Raw genomic sequence first — 24,150 nt, 5'->3', positions numbered from 1 at the left:
TCCTATCTCTCTGAGGCGCACGAGGCGAAAACATTTAGTTTAGCTCGCTGCGGATAGGGGCGTTAATGTCTAGCACCAGGAGCTAGACCTCCATTTAAATCTGCATGCCCATGAGGAGAAGAGTCAAGAGTGCCTCAAACGCGGCCCCTTGCTGCACTTTTCCCTCTCCACCACCTCTTCTTCTCTCGCTCGAGCTCATTCTCTCGCTCTCTCTCTGCCTCGCAGCATCACTGCCCTCTTCCATCCCCCGGCCCATCCACCCACACCACACCTCTACGTCTGTTACCTCCATTACCTGAGTAAAAGCTGCAGATCCCACTCCTCTCAAGGTCACCACTCCAAACTGCTCCCAGCTACGTTTTAATAAATCAATGAATATTTATCAGAGCACATGCCTGCATCCTGAATCTAAATGCTGCTTTTTTTTGCTATCTCTTTGAGGACACCGCTTAGCGCCGCCAAGTCCTCTGGTCAGGTGTTTTTGCATCGTTTTTTTTTTTTTTTTTCTCTCTTTTTTTTGACAGAGTTGATCCAGCCACTACCCCTTCATTAAACTGAGTGCATGGGGATTTGCACTCATCATCACAGTCTATTCACTTAGACGTTCCCTTCATGTGACCAATAACAACGTCGTTTCACCCACTTTCATTCCTTCCACTTGTTTTAAACTTGCTGTAACGGGTGGGGGGACTTAATATCTTCACCTGCACACCTACTACAGAGAAGATGGAAGCTGAAAGAAAAGGCGGTGTCAGGTTTAAAGAAATGATTACACAGTCTCACTGGTTAGAGGATATGAAACATTGGATAACAATCACCCCATTTTTCTTTTAAACCTGTTAAAAAGGGGGGATGTGGGGGATTGTTCACAATCACAAGAGGCTCACCTGATTCAGATAAAAGTTTTCTACTGTATCTGTGCCAAACCTCACAAAATTATGTTTTAACAGGAGATTTGTATTAAGTTTGAAATTATTTACTGTGCTGTGGCTACGTTTATTGAATGTCATCCATCATGCTTCGGTAGTGGGCTGATAGTCGCACACACAAAACCGCCTTTGGGTGTTTCTTCAGTGGAGCACTCTGTCTTCATAGACTCTGTTTAAGTAGCGAACAGAACTGCATGTCGTAGTCAAGAAAAAAAGAAAAACACATTCAATGGCACCTCCCTCACAGTCAGTGAGAGGTCACATCTTCATGTAGAAATGCTTTTCACCAGATTGCATGATGTAATTAGGACTCGGGTTGGTCTATGTATCCCCTGAGACACATGCACATGCGCACACATGCCGCAGGAAATGTCATAAATATACAGTAGGTGTCACGCTACTCAAGACATAGCAGTGTACTGTAACTTCTCACTCTTCTGAAACGATGTGCTCTGTCATTCACCAGGAGAGTTCCACTGCAGCTTTGAGGAGGAGCCCATCTGCATGTTCACCCAGGACAAGAATGATGATTTTGACTGGACGCGACACAGTGCAGCCACCCGCGACACCAAGTATACGCCTAACACTGGCCCTAGTGGTGATCGCAGTGGCTCCAAGCAAGGTAAGGAGCTCAAACTTCCACCCTTGACATGTCCAAGCAGCGACTAGCCAATCATTGCTTATCCCTAGTAAAAGTATTGCATATGTATTTTAGCTAGTGGCTGAGTCCACTTCTTTTTTTATTAATGGGGGAGATGTTTCTCATTGTCTTACTTTGCTAATTTAATGGCCTGCCCTTGAGAGAGAAATTGATAAATAATTAACCTCTAAAGAAATATTCAAGGCGTGTGGTAATTGCAACTGGCAGGTTGAGTTGGCTCACGTCACGCACATTCCATGATTTCTGTCTTTGACAAAATACGTCAGTGATTAAATGTCAGTGAAGCTGTCTTAGTTGGAATGACCCATCAATTGGAGTTAAAAGCACGGTCAAACCATTAGTCATCTTTAAGAATTGGAGCAAAAATGTATGTGTAGTTAAGTTTCCCAAACATATCATGGCATGTTTTATCCCCCATCTGTTTGTTCATTCAGAGGATGTAAGCAGAGGTATCCTTCATCTGATTGCATAGTCCCTCAGGTCACCGAGTCCTTCAGATTGCCCATTTTGTCTGGTTCAAAACCGAAATGATCCCAGTTAGGTGATTATGTATTCTTTTTCTCAAAATACTCTTCCATGATTGCATTTGCTGGAAATGGTTCATTGGGAGCAGGAGAACTCTGGAAATCTACGCACGTGCGCACAATCCTTACTGCCAGTTGTTACACTCACGGTGGCAGGTTGGAAAATTTTAACACATCGCCCAAGCCAAGTGGAGTCTTTGTTATCTCCTGAAAAACACAAGGAAAATATAATAATAATTGGTGCATTTTAAAAGGCCCCAAATACATAAACTGTAAAACAGCGCATTGCTATTTATAATGGCCCGGTGTTTAGCACAGTCTGCCTGTGCGTTAGCCCTCCCTAGAGGTCAGACAAAATATCAATAAGGCGGTGCATTGTATTGGCTTCCTTTTGCAATATAATATCAATGCAGTGGAAAGAAATATTGATAGTTTTATTAAAACATAAAATGCAGGCGCTGTGAACCTATGTCCCCACCAATTCAATTAGCACAGTGATTATGTCATTACTCCTCCATATCAAGAGGGAGCAATCTGAACAGAAGTGATCTAAGTTGCTGTGAAAAAGAAAAAAAATTCATAGGGAAAAAATGGTGGTAAGTTAACACCCTAGTAAATACATACATACGTTTTTTGTTTTGTTTTGGGGGAGGGGTTAGGTCCACTTGGAGCATATTTTTTTTTTACCTTCAGTCATACAGATGTGGTGATATATCATAGATGAGCTTACAATGTGTATTGATCGCCACGTTGCTGTAATGCAATCGGGGTCATTATCATGTATGATAAGAGTGTCTTTGCCAAGTCCTCACATTGTTTCTCTTCTCTGAATAAATGTTATAGGCTACAATTACAGTGGACACTGTAGCAAAAAAATCTATTGCATATTGCGTATAACACAAATCGTGACCAACCTTAACATTCACTAACCAGTGAGCAAGTAATTTCATAATATTTCTTATCTTGTGATTTATATGTACGGCTGAGCAATGATATTGCAAAAATCTGTGGTAACAGTAAAAACCACAGCTGGTCTAGGCCTTAGTGATCATTCTTGCCAGCTGTCAGCGAGCCTCTGAAAAAAGTCTACCTGCTTGTTGTATTAGAAATTAGCATGTTGAATGCACACATTTAAATGGACACTGTTGTTTCTTATGTGCTCCATCCACAATGAATGAATCTACAAATGCCCCCAGGGGATGGTGAAGCAATGTGATTATCACATTATCGGTCAGTGCACGACACATAGCATTTTGATTATTTCATATGTTTATTTGCAAACAAACAAAATCAAGTGTCACTTTTCAAAACAAAGAAATAAGATGGGACAATTCAAAGCAGATGATTTCAGCTGTGCTCATTGTGTCACCAAATATTTGATGCTGCACAAACTAACAGTGAGTATCCTTGATCATAATCTTCTAAATGAGTCTCGTTGCTGTTTCCATGGCACCCAAATTAGACTCTGCATAGTAAGTTTAGCATTCGCTCTCGAGAGCCGCATGTACAGGTATTGCATATTCAAGAAATAAATAAGAAAACTGGATATGCAAGAGTCTTTTAGAGGATTTTTAATGAATCCTCTGATGGAAGTTGTCTATGGTGAAATATACAGTAGGTGCCTATTATGGTGCTACGGTACCAGCAGCAGCAGCTGAGGCAGTAAATAATGCATTGGCTTTAATCACCTAATGGTTTCAAAATGTCCAGCATTTCATTAGCAGCCCCATTCATTTTTTTGTGCATAATTATCTAATATGAGATTCAACTGAGGGAGATATTCCATTTGATTTTGGCTGGAGGGTCGTGGAGCGGCTCACAAGCTACCTTGCCTGTGCCTGTGGCTGGGCTGAGATTGGCTTCAGATAATTTGGCTCGCACGCAGAGGGCTGTCTGACTTATAGGCATCACTGCTGCTGTCCACCGCTGTCAGACCAAGGGACCATAAATGTAACCTCACTGTTATCATCTCTATCTGTGCCAGGTTATTGCGGCTAGTGGGCCCTGGCCCTCATCTTTATTATGGACGGTGTCATTACCGCAATATTTACAGTGATAAAATAATTTGTCAGTGATTCAAAGAGAAACCGCTGTTTGTGACATTTCCCAGTCAGGGACAGTGAAGTTGCTGATGGGGCCAACATAAGTATTCAGAGAAATATATATGAATATAATTAGATAAGACATACTAAATATAAACAGCTTGAAATGGAAGAAGCAGCCTGACTGCTCATCTGCTTGTTACCTGTTGAAGTTCAGGGTCTGGCTGCTGGGCCGGGGTCAGCATTCACTCAGCCAATAAATGACGAGTTTGTTTAGTAAAGTCATGAAAACTGTGTTATTAGTTTAATCACACTGTGTCAATAGTTTTGATTTAGACGCTCTATTATGTTCCTCTCATACAGATCTCACTCCCAGTATATCATATATGGATCTTTGTATGCATTTAATCATATTTAAAGTTTGTTTGCTTGTTTTTTTCAAACCTGCTGCATTAATCTCATGAACCCAGGTAGGTTTGATGGCTAAAATTAACCAAGCAAAGGTAGAAAGGGAGTAAAGGCAAAACCAATCAGCAAGTAATTTAAAAAAAAAAATCAAATTATGAGAAAGCTGCAACAGCTGCAAAACCTGTGACTTAAGCCACTGCCACACTTCTAATAAGTCTTTTCTGCTTTTTTAAATTAGACCATCAGGTCTTGGCATTTTCTATTACCACACCTATTGGTTTAAGACCTAATCCAAAGAACAGCCGTCTCTTCTGATAAAACAGGAGTATTTGACACGAGAGGATGAGAAGGCACTGAAAGATCAGACCACAGTTTATGAAAATGTAGAGCCCCTTTTATTTTTTTCTCATAACTCTGGTGTCCGCATGTGTCTTTTTATGCAATTCAAGGTTTCTACATGTACATCGAGACGTCAAGACCACGCAAGGAAGGAGACCAAGCACGACTTATAAGTCCATTTTTCAACGTAGCACCTAAAAACCCTTACGGTATCACCAATCCACCTGCCTACTGCTTTGGCTTCTTCTACCACATGTATGGGAAACACATAGGTAAGAATGATTGCCTTCATTTAAAGCCACTGCTTAATTTCTTAAAATTTTTAAAGTCTATCACTGCTCCCCGTTTTTTCTTGATAAAACAGCGAAACCAACTTTGAGTGGATTTCAATTTGTCTTTCTACTGTATAAAGGAGTTGCTTTCTTATTCTCGTGGAACTAAGTACAGTCAGTAATGCAACACCACATGAAATTGTATTTCTAAAAGAGTACGTCATCAAGCATCTGTGGGACATACCGCTGGCTTTAATTATGATGAGATTCTTGGTTTTGGTGTCCAGCACATGTGTGTTTCACTGTGGAGTTTTTTCTTTCTTTTTGTGAACGACTTCTTGTTTGTGAGAGAGGAAACGCAGTAGTCACGGCCAAGAAAAAAGAAAGCAGCACTTTTTCCTCTAAGCAACAGAATTGCAGTCATTTCCTGAGAGTTTCTCCCAGTGGTGTGTTTGGTGTGGAGCTTTGCGCTTTCTTTCCAAAAATTTCTAAGTGTAGCTGTCAGATGTTTCAAGTAAAAGATATCTCCTTTTTGCAACACACTCCTTCAAAAGGTGTGCGCACAGATTCTGGGTGTTAGCCCTCACATTCATCTCACAATGTAGATAACAACCCTGCATGGCCCATTTGAAGATGGCGGAGCGACTGAAGGAGCACTCTGTGGCTTACATCTGACTCTCTTCACCAGAGACCCAATCAGCCAACCACAAGCACTCCTGCTTTGAATGTTGGCTGTTTGTACGCTCAGTGCATTTAGGAGCTTTGCTCTAGCACAAAAATAGCAGTTTACACATTGTTGAAGCCCTCTAGGGTTTCTCTGTCCCAACCTAACTCCCTATCATCAGCTACTACACACTTTTATAAGGCAAAAAAGGTCACCAGCGAACGTGGGTGCAAGATTATCTTGTGTCTTTTTTAAAGCACCAGTACTAGTGTTGATGCAGAACCAGCTTTGCTTTTCATTGCATGACTTAATTCTTATTTTTGTGGAAAGAACATCGCGGTGGAGAGAATGTGGAAATGGTCTATGCGCCCAGACTGGTCCAGTTTAGGAGTCAGAGCCATGTCAGTGAGAAACAGGCATATTGACATATGTTGGCATATGAGCTGGAAGCGATAAAGGAATAGGAATAAAAAACAATGAATCTAAATGACAGCATGATCTGCAGTCATGTGAAAAAGGGAGTTTTCAAAGCCATCTGAGCAGTCTGTGAAAAACTAAGAGATCTCTATGACTCGGTAGCTTGTAGAACCACTTTTAACAGCAATAACTTGAAGTAATCTTTTCTCTATGATGTTTTCAGTCTCTCACATCGTTGTGAAAGAATTGTAGCCCACTCTTCTTTTTTTATAACATTGCTTCAATTCATTGTGATTCGTGGGTCAGTCTATTGACGGTAAGGTCAAATATCTCCACTTTGGTCTCGTCTGTCCAATGGACTTCGTTCCAAAAGTCTTCTGAGGGCTTTTTTGTTTGTTTGTTTGTTGTTGTTTTGTTTTGTAGATGCTAATCTGTGGATCTAAGGCCTGCAGCCATGTTATTTGGGGGAAAGAAGAAGCTTTGTCTTGGCAGCTCTTCCAAACAAGCCGTACTTGTTTAGTCTTTTTCTAATTGTATTGTCATGAACTTTAGCGTTTATTATGCTAAATGAGGCCTGTAGAGTCTGAGCATTGCACAGTCTGACCTTGTGGTGAATTTGCTTGGATATCAACTCCTGGGAAGATTGTGACACTTTAACACTCACCTAAAAGCCTGAAAACTGCCAAAAGGTTGATGTTCATTTAATCAAATGCATTTGACTAGAAGCATCTTTCTGCTTCGTACTGCCTCGATTCCTGTGGAAAACAGTAAGGGTCTTCTTAGTTTCTCACTAGACTGCATGGAGTCCTGTGAAAAAAAATGTTTTCACATGATTGCACATGTACCAAAAACATGACAGAATTTTAGGCACAGTATCTCAGAGGAAACAGTCGGTGTACTTTGTGCTTCTAAAAATATTCATATCCAATATCAAATATAAAACTTTTTAACCACACAAATACACAAGTTCTTCATGTGAGATAACTAAAACTGATGTCTTTGACTCATTATTTATGTGTTCTTGTTTTGGTTTTAGGCCATTTAAGTGAAATTCTAGTGACACCAAACCAGAGGGAAATCACCCGCAGAGATAGGCAGCTAAAAATAGTATTTCACTGAAATATATTTTAGTACAGAAAAAAGGATATTTAACAATAGATAAAGTATAGAAAGAAAAATCAATCAGTGACAGTAAAAAATACCAAGAGAGGAATTTCAGGAGACATCCAGCAAACAGTGAAACTGCTACAGGCCAGCAGCTCACCTCCCCTCTCTTTTTGACATTTATAGTCAGCATTTGACTTCAGTTAATTCAGGATCCTAGAAAGACATTGATGGTCTCCACACTCCAACTTCTGCAGCTTCTTTTTTCACCTTTTAATAAGCTGACTTGCCTCTTCAGCGTCACATATCTTACTCCAACTTCTATTTTGTTTCCTTTGAAGTCTGTTTTGTTATAAACTCTGAGATAGAGACCTAAGTGCAGGACTTTGTAAAGTATGCAAGTAGTAATAAAACGCAAACTTTATCAAGGCCTCAGTGACACAGGACTAGACACCAGTCACTGATCCCCCTGGTAACCACTGGTCACAAAGAAAAAAATGTGTATTCCCCAACGTTGGATAAAATCAGTCACAAAGAACTGCACTGAAAACCTACTTGTGATTTTTGTGGCCATTAGCAGACAGCTGTGGTTACCAGCTACCGGTTTGCATGGAGGACACTGACTTGTCTGCAAAATCCAACAATGACTGCTCTTTAGCCCTGCATGCCTCGGGCTTTAGCAGTTGATTTCACAGCGACTGCCAGCAATCTCCAGCAGTCACCCGCAACCAGACTGGGAGTACTCATTTTCCCCCGGCAGCTTGTGGTCTCCTTGAATGAACTCAAATTCAAGTGCTGACATCTACAATGAGCTCTCCTTGTTTAACTACTGTTAGACACAAATGTCATTGTGAATAGTTTCTTTCAATTTTTGTAAGCTCACGAATGGATATCAAAGGTAATTTTAAAACCCAAATTCAAAATAATTGGAATGTTGTGTAAAATGTAAAAATGCAGATCTCATAAATCCATATTTTGTTCATTCAGAGAGTATATAAAATGTTTAAACTGAGACATTTTACTGTTTCATGAAAAACATAGCCCATTTTGAATTTAATGGCAACAACACATCGTAAAAAAGTTGGGATGGGGTCAACAAAAGGCTGTAAAAGTGAAAAGAAACAGCTTGAGCAACATTTTGCAACTAGTTAGCTTAGGTAGCAACGCAACACATCAGCAACATGTAAAGGGGTGTAAAAAAAAGTGCATCAAAGAGAGACATCGTTTCTCAGAAGTAAAGAGGGGCAGAAATTTCAGAATAATGTTCCTCAACATAAAATAGCAAAGATTTTAAATATCTCATATACAGTACATCATATCATGAAAAGATTCACTTGCACTCAGCAATTTTGCGTGTAAGTGACACAGTTAAAAGTCAACACTGGATGCCCATGATCTCTGGGCTCTCACTGTGTGGGCTCAGGAACACTTCCACAAATCATTTTCTGTGAACACAGCTCACCTTGCCGTCTACAAATGCAGGTTAAGAAGAAGCCGAATGATGACATGATCCAGAAACACAATTTTAAATCTCTTTTTAAATGGACCAAGGCCAAACTGTGGTCAGAAAAATTGAAATTCTTTTTGGAGAACATGGACACCGCATGCTCTGGACTGAAGAGGAAAGGGATTGTTATCAGTTCAAAAGCATGTATCTCAGATGGTATGTGGGTGCATTATGGACTATGGAAATGCCAGTTGCACATCTGGAAAGCCACCATGCCCAAAGATATACACTGGTTTTAGAGTAACATATGCTGCAATGTCTTTCTCAATGAAAGCCTGCCAAAATGAGTTATTATTTTTCTTAAAATATTACATTTTCTCAGTTCAAACATCTGATTTGTTAAAGATGTGGGTTTATTAGATTTGCAAATCATTACATTCTGTTTTTATTTACATTATATTGTGAGACACTTTATATGAGTGATTTAGTTCATGGTTAGTTTATACATACTGACTAAATAATTTATTTTTTTTGTATAGTCTAAAGTTTTTATCTACATCTACAAATCCACCTTTGACTAAGGAGCATACCCATCCCATTAACTTATTTCCATTAACTTGTATTTGGAGCTGACAATTGGAATTTCTGTAATGGACTTACATGAAAATAAATTAGCAACAGGTAGCCGAGATAACAGGACGAAAGGCAGAAATGGGAAATGCAGATACTAACAAAGCGTAAACATGAGCACCCTGCCTGTAAAATGCTAATTCTAAAACATAGAGAACAATATCTTTAATTAAGCAAAACATGCTGAGAGAGGTTAGTCATTAAGTATTACACTGGAGTTGATAACATGGCTTGCATATGCTCTGAAATTTAGCCTCCTTTCCGGGTGTCCTCAGGGGAGAGCTAGAGTGGAAATGTCTAGGCAGGTGGGCCAGACCAAACATCTGGAGAGGAGGAGGCGAGGGAGGTGGAGAGAATATAAGGGTAGAGGTGTTGGAGGGCGACTCAGCAGGGAGATGAGAGCTCCTCCGGCTCCCCGCTGAGGTTGAGTAGGCCGTGACATTTCCAATTTGCTCAAATTGATCGCCAGCCAGACCCTCTCTTCTCCTGCCCTCCCCGTCTGTGGTGAAGCCCATGCCCAGACTGTGGCGTGTTATGATGAATGGGCTAAATGTCAAGGACTTGAAACCCAGCTCAGATCCTCCATAGCGGCGCTTCATTTGGTATTCTGCCTCTCCGTCCGTGAGAAACATTTGCCCCAAGCTCAGGAATGTTGGTTTGTGATATTTTCTTCCCAGAGGAGTAAATGCTTATGACAAATTGCCCAAATAATATATGCATTTCATATTTTCTGTTATCTGGGGGAATTTTGGCATTTTAAATAATTGAGAGCTTCTTCTTCTTCTTTTTCTTTTTTGCACTTAAAGCTGTGGCTTACAAAACCACCCGATGAGGCAAAGCTCCATCTTGAAATTTGAAGATTTCGGTACTGTTTGGCACGGTGCCGTTGACGTGAGTCACAGTCAGGCTGTGGCACGGTATCGCTGAAGGCCAGAATCAGTCGATAAAGAGTCATGCCTACACACTGATGTGAACAGTGGCACAGGCTCAAAGAAACTCCTCCATAGTTAGCTAGCGGGTGGATACCTGAGACAAGGTCACACTTAATTACTGAAGCGCACATCAAAGTTTGCCTTTGGAGCCCGTGTCGCATTTGTTTATAGGATTAAGTCTCGAGCAAAGCACACCAACCAAGCGCGTGTTAAGCCTGACCTTCTGAGAAGCAACTGAGTCATCTTTTCATTAGCAAGGAGGGTGGTAGAGCACCTCAATCCACCTCTCTACCATCCTCACTGCATAATTGAAAAATTTCCAGGAGCTGTTCTTCACTGTTCACCAGACTCACATCTTTCTCTTCTCAGATCTTTTTAAATTTCACAAGTGTCTGCCAAAGGTATTCCTTTAAAAAAAAAAAAAAGTACTCCAAAGAATATACAGCATATGCCTTTGCTCAGGATGTGATGACACTGACATAACCACCTACATCGCTATGAGTTCAAAGAAAATGTAAGCCAGCTAGCTCAGCAAGAATCCTCCTACATCCTAAACACTTCCACAGGAGATGAAACCGCGGGTCATGTTCTGTACAAGAGCTCATCTCTCACTGGAGATTGTGCTGTCGTGGGGGGGAGTGTATACCGTGCTGATGAGAGAGTGTGAACAGCGTAGCTTTCCCTCTTCTTTTTTTTTTTTTTTACCTATCCAGGGTGGGGGCTTACCAGTAATGAGGCATCTAGCTGAAGCAAAGATGCATCAAATGAAAGGTTGCCTCACTGGTTGAGTCAACGCAAAGTTGCTGCTTCCCATATTTGTGAAATTCACTTGACTTCAGAGCACTGCTCGCACTGAGCTTCACTGTGGTGTCAGTGCTAACCTGATTTGAGTCTTTGGATGCTACTACTGTTAGCCCACTGCAAAAAAGATGATGTTCTCTCTCATACACGCACTCCCTGTTCCAGCATGGCAAATTAAAAATACCACAAACACACACACACACACACACACACACACACACACACACACACACACACACACACACACACAATTGGTATGTTTGTAAAGGAGGGAAAAGTGGTTGCACTCAGTGTCATCATCTGACAGTTTTATATCAAAGCCTGGGGCCAGACAAGGGACCTCACTGAGGGTAGTCTTTAATGCAGACTTGGTATATAGTCTGTTCTGTCTCAATAACACCCAGTATATCTGTGTTATTGTTAACTGATATAGGAATTCAGCTGAAATAGATCTGTCATGTTGTGTTTTGTAATATCGAGCTGGCAGTGACACTCAGTGGATTATTTTCTGTAGCTTTAGTGGAAATCCAGCTGAGCTGAAAGAAAACTGAACTTGGCAGAAATAGTTTAAAACTAATGATAAATTCAGAAGAACTGCCCTCTAGAGGGAAAGTATTTCCATTTATCGAGAAATTCTCATCACACATTGCCCTTTAGTGATAATTAATTTGGACCATCATGAGCGAGAGAATAATTTATCTTTGCATGCAGACACTAACTTAATAGATGTATCAATTCATATAACCTGAGTTTAACCTTTGCTACTGCTTGGCTCTGCTTCGTATTCAGAAGAATACATAAATCTGAAATGCGGGACACACAGGTGAATATTAGATCAGAAGCCCAATTTTATTTGGAATTAATCTGGAACAGATTACTATGGAGTTCTTTAATGTACATGGTCAGGTGGTATATAATATAGACCCACTTAGAAAAAAGGGCTGCAGCTTTTTGTTGCTGTAAAAGAGACATTTTTTGGTGAGATTTTTTAAGAGTTTTGATTAAGATATCTGGCTTTTATCCTTTCCTTGACCCCGACCAGTCTCCTTGTCATTGCACGATGCTGCTGTGAAAAATGGTATTGCAGTAGCATTGTGCAATGAGAAAATTCATCTTTATTCTCAGACTTTTAAATGTCATTTGACAGTATCCAAAAATGCTGTCATTTACTTTTTAATCAAGACTTCTTCCCTTATTCTCTGTGCACTGCTTCTGAGTTAGTTGTCCTACTGGCTGGTTCTCTCATCTCTTCACTGATCTTTTGACCCTTAGTTGCAGTTGAGTTCCTGGGGACATCCCCAATTAAGACCCTTTGCAATTTGACTGGACAACCAACTGACTGTTCAGCAAAACTACCCAAGCTGAACTCTACATGGTCAGCTTTGTCATGGAGGTCAACAGAGACTTCATGGACCTCATGTCTTGGTTTTAGTTCTGACATGCAGTGTGACTTCTGGGAGCCTTTGATTGTTTTATGTCCAATCACATCAGTTTATCACAGGTGGACTGCATATTTTATTCTTTTTAAAATTAATAAAAACGTTAAGATGTCTGATTACTTTTTGAAGGAAATGTACATGAAGTACAACAGTGGTTGGTGCTGACAAATGTTCCTATTTCGGCATATTGTAATTCAAATGATCTTACAAGGAACTATACTCTTGAACCCCTGACAGCGTGTCAGACTTTACAAAATCAAGCCTGTGACAGCAGTCTTTGCCTTGTAACGGATCTTTTCATATCAGATCACTTTAGAACTATAAAGCACTATAAGGAGCAGCAAAAAGCAACCCAGTATCCTGGCAAAACGTGTAATAGACATGCCAGTCCACCGTGTCCATTCAACACTTTGCCGTGATATTGGGTTGAAAAAAGGCCGCATAGCACGGTAAAACCAAGTGTGGTAATATGTCAAACAAAGGACTGTCACCTGGTGAAAATGAAGAATTCAATAGTCAATATAAAGTTGAAAAGGTATTTAAAGCAGATGTACTTACCTGTAACTGTGGCTTAGAGAAGGGGAGCTCTCGGAAGACGACTCTCTATTTTTGGAATTCTGCTATTTTTCTCTTTTTTTCCATCTCTTTTCTGCCTGCTGCACCTAAAATTTTAAACTTTGGAGAATGTATACCCTATTCAATGTCTCTGCAAAAGCATACATATATTTGTTACTCCAACATAAACATATGTGATTCGGCCTCCACTTGCACACCCTAATTGTCCCCTCACATGGATTTCATGCACTGCTGAGAGGTGGCTACAATCGACCAGTTACCTTAATTTCTAATGACCTACTTAAATTAAATAATAGTGAGCTTCCATTTGGGGCATAATAGAGGAAGTACTTTAAATGTAGGACAAAAGGAGTTAGCACTATAAAATGAAAACATATAATGATTATTAAGCCATAATTCCAAGATATGAATACTTTCTTTTGAGCCATTAGAAAATATTTTGGCAACAGTCCAACTGTCTCTCTCCTCAATGCAGGAACACTAAATGCATTCCTAAAGCAAAAGGGTCAAACGGCTTCAGAAGGTCTCGTGTGGTCGCTAAGTGGCAATCAAGGTGACCGCTGGAAGCAGGCCAAAGTAAGCATCCACCCAACATCGTCTTTCCAGGTGAGCCTAAAAAAACTTTCATTCAATATGCAGTAGCGTTTCCCTCGGTGCCCTCTATTTTCTTCTTTGCCTGTGTTTGTGTGGTATTGGCTTCCCTGGGGGCTAAACACTGATGTAGCTGTGAGAAGTAGCCGGCATCCACACAAATTGTCTGGTATGACGTGCTTTTCCATCAGGAAGCCTGAACTTTGTGAGTGGATGATGAAAAGCTGCAGAACTTCCATCATTTTTACAGCTTTAGTTGTAAAATAGGTAACTTTAGTTGCAGCTTCCAACAGTCTTGGTTTTAAATTTTGTGGCATTATAAGCAAATACTTGCCACCTGCTGTTGTGTTTTTTAAGGTTTTCTTCCCAGGTGTAATTTAGCTAAATTACACTGTGCATTGACTCAGTCTTTATCTTACTGCCGTTCAAATTTCCCTTTTTCTCCTGTTTTTTTTTTTTTTTTTTTTTTTTTTTGGTATTTTGGTCTCTCAAGATTCAATATGACGACTTGTGCTACTCCCTGTAGGTCGTACTTCAAGGGATTCGGGGACCGGGCATTGAAGGAGACATTGCTATTGATGATATCACGCTGGAGGAAGGGGAGTGTCGAGACCCGCCGCCCAGTGAGTAGCACCACGCATCCGCCTCCTCCATCCTCTCCTCTGTCCCTCTTATCTAAGTCTCAGGTACTCTCTCTCTACCTCACCGGACAAGGTTCAGATTTATGAGAGAGGATCTAATCTTAGACAGCTGGCAGCATTGAACGACCATCTCATGGGGAAAGCATGGTTGCCATGGCAACAGGGTGTGTAATCACATGAATGATAGCTGCGCTGGCTGAGTGGAGTACTGTAATTGCGCTGCTGGAACAAACAGAAGGTAAAAAACAGAAAACAGGACACGGAAAATGGCCTGCAATTGACAGAGCATTATTGGTTGGCAGACAAATACAGTTCCCTTGATTTAATTCACGTTATTTATTCTGGAGGAATTATTTCCAAAAGCCGCTCAGACTTAGACATCTCTTTAACATGCCATAAATGAATCAAGATAATCTGTTTTCATTTTTCACGTCCGTGGTGGAAAATAACTGCCCATCTAACGGCAATCAGAGACAGTGATCTCGGTCTGCAAGATGCATTGTTTTTGTTGCTGTGAGTTTGTTATTGTATAGGTTATTTTTCATTTGGATGCATTATGATTCAAAGCGACAGCATTAATTCATTTTGGAAGTAAAGGAGTAGTCGCCCGGGCTGAGGACAGAGTAATGTTATGAATTATGCAATTCAGTCTCACGCAATGAATCTTACATGATTCAGCGTGATGTGAGAGGGGAAAATTGAGCAAGATCTCGTGAGGAATGATGAGAGATGACTTCTGACTGATTTTCCAGCTCAGAAAGAAAAATGCTTCATTGTGTCTGTTTTAGGATTTGTTCAAGGAGGTTAGTAGCACAGTGGAAAACATATGGGAGAAAATGTATATTTGCTTTCTTGCACAGCAGCAGATCCATCTATTTTATCCAGCTATTGTGGGCAGGGTCGTCTGGAGCCAGCTTACTTTAGGAAAGACACGGGATACACCTGTGATAGAGTCCCTCACAGTCATCTTCATTTGTGGTTGGAAGTTCACATACACATGAATGTAATTTTAATTTGGGGCTTTTAATTTGGGGCTTCTTGTCCCTTGCCACGTTGCACCTTGACCAAACACTTACCAACAAGCTTGGTATAATTCTGCTTGGATATTTGACCACCTATATTAGCATAATTAGTAGAGTTCATTTAAATTAATTGGTTTGTGGGCACAGACCTCGCTTTTAAGCATAGTCCTCAAATTTTGACTAGTGTTGAGGTCGGGGTTTTTGAAAGGCTATTTCAGAAGCTTAATGGGCCCTTTCCAAACAACTGCGTATAATCAGTTTAAACCATTATACATAAGTACAAGACCCAAAGTGTGATTCTGAGATGATAGGAAATTGGTTAGGATGTTAACGAACAACCCAGGAACCACCAATGCTCAAGCCTGCCATGAAGTGGAAACTGCACGAAGTTGATAAAATAATAAACTACCTCCAAATGATCCCAAACGTATATCAAAATTGGTTTTGGGATGGATAAAGCAGGCTAACATTAAACTTCCTGAATGTAGATTATGCTTAAAAGCGAGGACTGTGCCAGGAAACCAAACAATTTAAAAGGATCTTGCCAATCCCGCCAAGAAGAACCCTCAAATATCCGGAATGTTGTTGATGTCTACTAAAAGTGTCTTGTCAGAGTGCAACTTGCTAGTCCAAATATTAGTGGTGGTCTACATATGTATTGGAGCCTGTATATATAATTTAGACCCTGTGTGGAGTAGAGAAAATTCAAAATAATTTAAAACTTGTGCATCCAGTTCTTGTTTTTCAGCAATTAAAGATGTATGCTGTATAATCATTTTAAAGAAATCATTAAAAGCCCATAATTACCATGACATTCATCCCCATGGTGCTTGTATTTAAACTTCTGACCTCAGCTGTATGTAGTGAATTTAAAATCACCATTTAACCTAAAGCCCAGAACAGAAACAGAACAAAAACATCACACAAACACAATGCTGACCACTGCAGCCTCGTGCACAGATGTTAGATGAGAGCATTAATTTGACTTTTACGTCTGCACACCGAATCTTCAGATCTTTAAGCTGAACTGACCAATTGTTGTGGTTACCGAGCAACTCATTAGCTTTTAGCAGCGGAGCTCTTCGCTGGTAACAGCCCATTATTTACTAGTTAAAAGCTCATTAAAAGATAGTGAAAGCCACAGGGATAATCATGATGTTATAGCTCTTTCATGAATAATTGACTGCTGAGTTAGTAATATTTCTGTATGCATAGTCTTGTATTTGGCTAAATGGAAAAGCTTTAGTATTCAACACACTCAACATATTTCTGAAGTGAATCAGCATGCCACAGATGGATAAAGCCATAGTTTCGTATTAAATAGCATGAGTAATAAAATCATAGAGTATTCCCTTCACCAGTTATCTTCCCATGTTTGTATTGGAATGTTTGCTTATTTCTTTTCCCCCCCATTTAGATCTCAGCGCCAAGGCTCTGTCCACATCCTGCCATATATGGCTGCTATGTGTCACCTTGGTGCTGACCCTCCTGGAAGGTCAAAGGTGACCCATTTCTCCATCATCTCAGAGGCGAATATTCAGAGCCGCCGTCTGTGAGCTGTACCCTCAACATCCAATCACCAAAGATTCATGCATCCTGAAAGCAGCGGGGTCCCCCCACGGACTGCAGACTACAGAAAGGCCGCAGTTATTAAATGAGCGAGAGAGAAAAAATAAGTGATTAAAAAGTTACACAAAAAGTAAATAAAGAAGATGCGCTACATTTTTTTTTAAAGAGACCTCTTTTACAGAAAAACACCCGTCGGCGCAGAACTCTGGACGTCTTTACGAGCACAAAGGCAGGTCGGCGACGAATGAGCCCGGACCGGCGGAGGAGTTCACAAGCGTCGAGGGAGGGCAGTTTGTAAAGCACAAGAACCATTTTACGAGGCGCCGGAAAGCTTCCTTTGACGACGGAAGGAAATACAGACACTGCTGACTTTTTGAATACGAAGTAACATTTCCCTGCTTATCAATACATTCAATCAGACCTTTCTCTGTGTATCTTTATCTCCATTTTCTTGCACCAGATGCCAATCCCCGACACTTGTTTTTCACTTTAGCCCAGCCTCGTGTCATTCTTTGGCATTTCTTTATCTGCTCGGTGCTGTACTGTAGAAAAACAAGGACTCCGACAACATTTAGTTCTGTCTGCTTACTCCCCTGTAGCTGCCTACGTATCTTTTAACACTGTGCTCACGAGTCCAAGTGGCCAACTGACCGTATGGTGGCAGAACAATAAGAGCAGAAGGCTCAGCAGAGGTGTAGACAGGTGGACTGGAAGGCAGAGAGATGTTCGAGCTTAAAAATGAGAAGGAGACAGAGCAGAGGAGGGAGAGGAAAAACAGGCAGAGAGTAGAGGAAGGTCCGATTAGCGAGGCCCCACTCGAATATTCAGTCAGCGGTCTGCCTGTGGAACAGAAGCCACTTTACTTTCTGCCATGAAACAAAGTGCCTTCAGATTACAAACCGAATCGTGAGCCTGGGTGTTAATCGACATCGAACAAGTCTCTGTTCATGTTTCCTCTGATGGGCTATTTTCTACTGTTTCTTTTGCCCCACAAGTGCTGATGGGAGGGCAAGGCGCGTTCAAGATCGAGAGCGGGGGTTGTGCCGCGTCCGGATTTTACTCCCGACGGAGCAGTCGCCCGCGAATATCAGCGTGTGTGCAAGGGCGCGCGTTTTTGTGTGTGTGTGTGTGCATGCACCTAAGCCTATGCCTATGCACAGTTTAATGTGAGGGCAGCCAACCAGGTCGTGCTGGCAGACCCTGAGCACAGGTTTGGAAACAATTTGGATTACAAAAAAAGAAAAAAGAGTGGCAACGGTCAAAGTGAGGCTCTGGATCCTTTTTTTTGTTTATTTGTTTGTTCTGTTTTTTGTGTTTTGGGGGGTTTTTTTGTCTTGTGCAGGAAAACAGTTTAAGATCATAGAGGAGGATAAAGACACTTCACCGAATGACTACCCCACTCTCCATTCCCACAGTTCTCCTCCCCTGTGGGCAAGCATTTTTTTAACAAAACAAAAGAACAACTGCTGAATAAAACATTGCGTTGTACAGGGAGGAGAGTAGGAACTTTGGGACTGCAGGCGCTTCATTAGGGTGACACGCCTCACCCCTATCCTCCACCATTTCTATGGAACAATACGAGAATAAAAGATAATAATGACCATAATAATAGTCATGATATTTTATTACTCTAGCGAGAATGTTTCTCTGCTTTTACACAAACTGTGAAGATTGACTGTGGAAGATCTACCTGAGACCATAACCTTAACCAGCGGGGTTTTTAAAAAAAACAACATGTATTGTAAAAAAGAGAAAATAAGAAAATGAAAAATTCCGTTCATTGTTGGTTATGACAAACGTTTTTGAGGACTTGTGTCTTGTTTCTTATTTTATTTATTTTCATTTTTTTCCGTTAAAGATGACTTAACTTCCTTTTACTTCTTGTTGTCTCCCTTTGCATTTGCTGAAATATCAAAGCTGGTGGAAGCAAAAGAAGCAAACCAATTTGGTAAATGTATAACTTGTAAATGTTAAAGAAGCTCTATTCAAAGGTTTATGATATATGTTTTATGTTGGAGTACGGGAAGCACAACATACAGTTCAGCATATTAAAATCCATTTTATATTTCTCTCGCACATATGTGACCTACTCCCACAAATTCAGGCTTTTCCGCTGTCTGTAACAAAACTAAAAATTGAACTTGTTTTGGGGTTTTTTAAAAACTCGGTATCTTCTTATTTAAAGTGCAACCACAGCATTAAAGAACAAAAAAGGAAACCCAGCGGAGAAAGCAAATAAACTGGGTAAAGGTTCATTTTGGTGTTGTGGTTCACTATATGTAGCCTCTTCAGTGGAAGCCTGGGTTAGTCAGAGTGGGTAGTGTACATGTGTGAGCATCAAGCTGTGTACAATAGGTGTGATAAGAAACTGATACATGTAAAGAAGATAAATATGCTAATCAAAACAGAGCAGAATGATGAGCATTTCAGGGCATCTTAACAATATTGTTACAATCTGTGTGGTGTTACTACAGAGATCACAGATATTATCTGCTATCCATTTCTGTTTTCTTTGTTTTCTTCTTCTTCTTCTTGGTTTTTTTATCTCAGACATTTTCATTTCAAGGTTTAGGATCACACTGAATGTAAATGGAGTTCTTGGGAGTTCTTTACTAGATGTATTGTCTTACTAAAACATATGTTTTCTGTGTGCTTTTGATGATGAGAACTTTCAGGCTTTTATAGGTTGTTTTGGACACATCAAGAACATCAAGTATGTCTGACTTTGACACAGACTTTGACAGTTTCCAAATAATATAATCTCAGATACAATCTCCATTAGCTAGTTGCTATATCCACCGGCGATATAGTAGGTAATGACAAGTGCCAAAGTGCCCCGTTCAAGTCGTCACTGTTATTAAGTATGGATATGAGTTCAAGATGTGCTGGTGACTGTTCCTTTTACATCCTGGAGTACCTGGTCGATTCACAGTTAGAACAAAAGCTCAGCAAATGAGAAGAATATGATATACTAACAGATTACTCAAAGGTTTAAAGGAACAATTTGGCATTTTGGGAAACAGGCTTGCAGAGTGTGACCTTATGTGGGAAATCAGGTAAGCTGGATCTGTGCACGGGTATCTAAAGCAATCAACCAGCACCTCTGAAGTTCATCATGGCGTATCATGTTTCCTTAATTGCTAAAAAATCATCTTAAAACAATGAGTCGGAACAACAGGAAGTCAGTGGCCGTCAAAGCTCCCAGCCAGCTTCCAAATAGGCCAACCCATCACTGTAAGACCACCAACTGTTGTATTTAGACTTAGCATTAAACAAAAGAGATTTAATGAGGTAATTAGCAAGCTGAAGTGCTGGCAGTCATGTTTTGTAATCTTTGGATAGAGCCAGGCTTCCTCTTTTCTCCTGTGTCCAGCCATTGTGCTCTGCTAACTGGCTGGTGCTCTGTTCATAGTAAATGAAAAAAATAAAAAAAATTTAATCTCCTCTGGTCAAAAAAATGTTTTTGTTTTTTTTGTTTTCCTCCTAAAATGTCAAATTATTGCTTTAAAATAACAACCAAAAGTATGCAAAACTCCTGTTTATCTTTGTGTATATTAGATTTACCAGTGGCAGACCTCATTTCTGTTTTTGTTTCATGGTGCATTATATATATAAATATATTTCATTTTTTTATGCATATTGGGTACATTCATGCAAATTAAAAAATTTCACTCGGGTTGAGAAAAGGCTGGCTAATAGTGGCGGAAATTATACTGCCAAAAGGATCATTGTTTATTTCCATGCTCTCGCAGCTCTCACTGTGACTTTGATTTCCATTTCTGTGCAGACACACACACCCTTTGTGCGTGTGGCTGCCCTTTGAGGGACGTGAGTCCAGTGAGTAGCTCACACTCAGCTGTGCTCTCTTTCTTGATAAAAGTCCTCCAAGTACAATTGAGGGGGGGGATTAACAGTTTTGAATATGTAAACAGTGTTGTGTGACACTTTCGTAGTGTAGAGTGTTTACTGACTTTATTTTGATGATAAGAAGCATCTGCGTTGGCAGAAGGTGTGAAGTGGTCTTAAAGGAAGAAGGGGAAATGAGTTGTTTCAAGATTAGTTTAGGTGCTGCAGCTTAACGTGACTGCATCTGCCAAGTGTTTTGTTATTTATCGCTGTACCCGGACCCATGACATTTGCTGTTTGTTCCAGCTGTTTTATTAGTTGCGGTATTAGTGCCATATGTTTTTAAGTGACTTTTGTCATAAACCTTTTTTTTTGTAGAATGGTGTGCAATAATTTGAATACCGTAGGTACTGCAATATAATAAAAGTCAAAAATAACGCAATTCTTAAGCATACCACAAGCCAGAAGTGATGCTTGCTATATTTATTGTCTGCTCAATAGTTATATCCTACATTACAGGTATAACCCGATACATCTCCCTCTGTGTGCAGCAGCAGCTCCTTAATCCTACATTGGTGCATTTTTTATGAAAAACGTGCAGTTAATTTTCTATCTTTACTAACCTTTTCTCTAAATAGTCTTTTTCATGTTCCTCTCACTGAAACATATTTTCACTCCAAGGTCCTTTTTTGAAGCTTGGGTGTTATGTGTTTTTTTTTGGGGGGGGGATTGCATTATATTTTTCTTTCAGTATGCGGCAATCAAACCCACTAGAAAACAGCCTCAGAGTTGGAGGCTCAGAGCTGAAGTACTAAAGCCTGCAGTCATGACAAATACAGCTCGCTACAAATAAGGTGTTTGGGCCGGCTGTAATGCATTGCATTACGTCGTGCTGGTCACAGCATACACTAGAAATTGCCTCTTTTTTTAAAAAAAAACTTCTGTAACACTAGTAAAAACAAGCATCACAAGTCAGTTTTTATTGCATGGAAAAGGCAATAAACATTTGGTTGTTGGGAGAGGAGAGCAGGCTGCAGTGCATCTTACACAGATGCTGTTTATTCTCGTAGACTGCAGTTTCACCTTCCTCCCTGATTAGATGACACGTTTGATTTGCCTTGTGTAACAAAAATTATCTGTACTGGTCTTTCATTTAACTGGAAAGTCAATGACCTAATGTCAGCTGGGGTGGTGTCTCGCAGTATTAAGAAAGCAAAGTTTTCAATGCTGTTCTATCTTGAGTTCTTACAAAGAAAATCATTTATGCATTGATGAATACATGAATGAATAATGCAGTTGTGCATGAATGTACCCAGTAAGCATTAATACCACTGAAATGGAGGTACTGTAGCATTTAAGGTTGTGGTCTGTCACAGATTGTGCAGGCCACAGATTGAACACAATTGCTGGCAATATGTTAAAACAATTTCTCAGTTCTTTGCTAAATTTGATTAAAGTTTATCCATGTGAATAGAACTATGACTCGTTGCTATGTGACAAAATGTGATTTATAACAAAGTATTGCCTTAATTCCCAGAAAGTGCATACCTCGCAATATACTACTTGTGGGAAAAGATCTTAGGTTAAAGAATGGAGTCCTGTTCAGTTAGGCAACTAAATTTGTTTCCAACTCTCATTTGATCCCAAAGTTTCTTTTTAAAATATTTTAGACATTCACGTATAATTTTTAATTTTGCCTTCTAAATTGTGGCTATAAACACCTAGAAAATTGTTAATCTTACCTTGTAGTTAACCACTTATCACCTGGTGCTTCGAGGGTCTCTAAAAGGAACAGTGCCAACATTTCTCTCTGAGTGGAAATGTTCTCATTTTCTGTTCAACCTAAGAAGGGCTTTGTCACATCGTGCCATTCATTGTGCTATTAGCTCCCCTAAAGAAAAAAAAATCATTCAGTTGCACTAGCACGATATAATTGCAGCTGTTAGCCCTAATTATCACTATACACACCACCCTGCTTTCTTGGTACTGATTCAGCAAAGAGAATGGGTGCCAATGACGGGGGTTGGTACTGCGGTAAGGCTCAACCAGTACTGGCAAAATTGGCAGACGCAGAGGTTTTTGGCATTCAGATAAATATTAGTTCAACGGACTCAAAGAGGAGCTAAATGTCCGTCACCTTAAACTTGAAACGTACTACCCAGTTTTTTTGTGTGTTTTTTTTATAGTAAAACGTCTACCTTACTGCTGTTGCTTCCATGCTGTCTGATTTGGCAGTCATGAGTGATTTCTCAACAGCAGCCTCACTAAATAACTGGACAAGGCAGACACATTTCAAAGATTTCATCTTACTCTGTCAGGAAAGAAACGGGATGTCACTATTTGATGGCACGGCTCCTCAGTGTGTCAACATTACCAGCGGGAAAGCTGCCACCTTTTGGCACCAACTTTCCCCTTTGTTGGAGTGAATCGGGCTGCCTGTCGATGGCTTTCCTCTCCCCTTACCCGCTCTGATCAGAAATCACAAACCAAGCTGAAGCAAAGCACTCGCAGGCTCTGGTTATTTACCATCGGTGAAGCTGACTGCATGCAGGTGACAAAATGAAGACGTTTGCCAGCACTGAAAGCCACCCCCCCACCCCCAAATTCATTCTTGGAAAGACCCCAGGAAATAATGAAATTTGATGCTGTAATATCAAGGTTGTTGAGAAGGCTGTGTTTCAGTGATGTTATTTATCTTGTTCTGTGCCAACACCCTGTAATGATGACCTGTCACTCTTCTCTGTTTTGTGCTCTATATTTATATATGATCAGGCTTCTTTTACTTTTTTTTCCTCCACTGTATTTCTTTGGATTTATCATCCATTTTTTTTGTGCCATATCTGCAACTAATGAAAAAATAAAGACAAGGAATATTTTATGTGCTTTGTGAGAATTTACAAGACAAGGATATAATGACGAGGAACAGAATGTGCTGTGTTATGTGCTGAATGCTTTAACACAAATCCTCTTGTTCCCGTGTCTAGTCAGTACTCGACACTCCTGTCCCTATAGTTTTTCAAAGAGAAAGCCAAGTTATTCCCACAGTGACCACCTGTCTCCCACTCAAAGGACTTTCAACAAAAGCTTTTGTGTTGTGCAAATTGTTCCTTTGACAGTACTTCCCAGTTTGTGGTTCTTCTGTAGATGTGGCATGCTTGTTTTCCTCTCAGAGTTGAGAGCATGCGAGTTGATTGTGGCGAGAAAAGGACATCTGAAGGAAAGACAGAGGCGTAACAATGGTGTGTGGGGGGGACTTGAAAGTCATCCAAAGTTTAGTCAGCAGGGGCCTCCTGAGC

The 24,150-nt window shown here is 40.3% G+C and overlaps 1 protein-coding gene across 1 annotated transcript in view; it reads left to right on the top strand.

Annotated features, from left to right (window-relative positions):
- mdga2a (MAM domain containing glycosylphosphatidylinositol anchor 2a) overlaps positions 1 to 23,716 on the top strand; it is a 192,475-nt gene extending 168,759 nt beyond the window's left edge. Inside the window, exons 14-18 of the mRNA XM_031755061.2 lie at positions 1,396 to 1,551; positions 5,014 to 5,175; positions 13,661 to 13,791; positions 14,303 to 14,399; positions 16,857 to 23,716. Coding sequence (XP_031610921.2) covers positions 1,396 to 1,551; positions 5,014 to 5,175; positions 13,661 to 13,791; positions 14,303 to 14,399; positions 16,857 to 16,945 — 635 coding nt within the window. The 3' untranslated portion in view covers positions 16,946 to 23,716. The remainder of the gene's footprint in view (positions 1 to 1,395; positions 1,552 to 5,013; positions 5,176 to 13,660; positions 13,792 to 14,302; positions 14,400 to 16,856) is intronic.
- The last annotated feature ends 434 nt before the right edge of the window (positions 23,717 to 24,150 follow it).

Source organism: Oreochromis aureus, linkage group 15, assembly GCF_013358895.1.
Source record: "Oreochromis aureus strain Israel breed Guangdong linkage group 15, ZZ_aureus, whole genome shotgun sequence".
NCBI lineage: Eukaryota > Metazoa > Chordata > Actinopteri > Cichliformes > Cichlidae > Oreochromis > Oreochromis aureus.
Note: the sequence above shows the minus strand (reverse complement) of the source record. Positions and strands in the feature narration are given on the sequence as shown.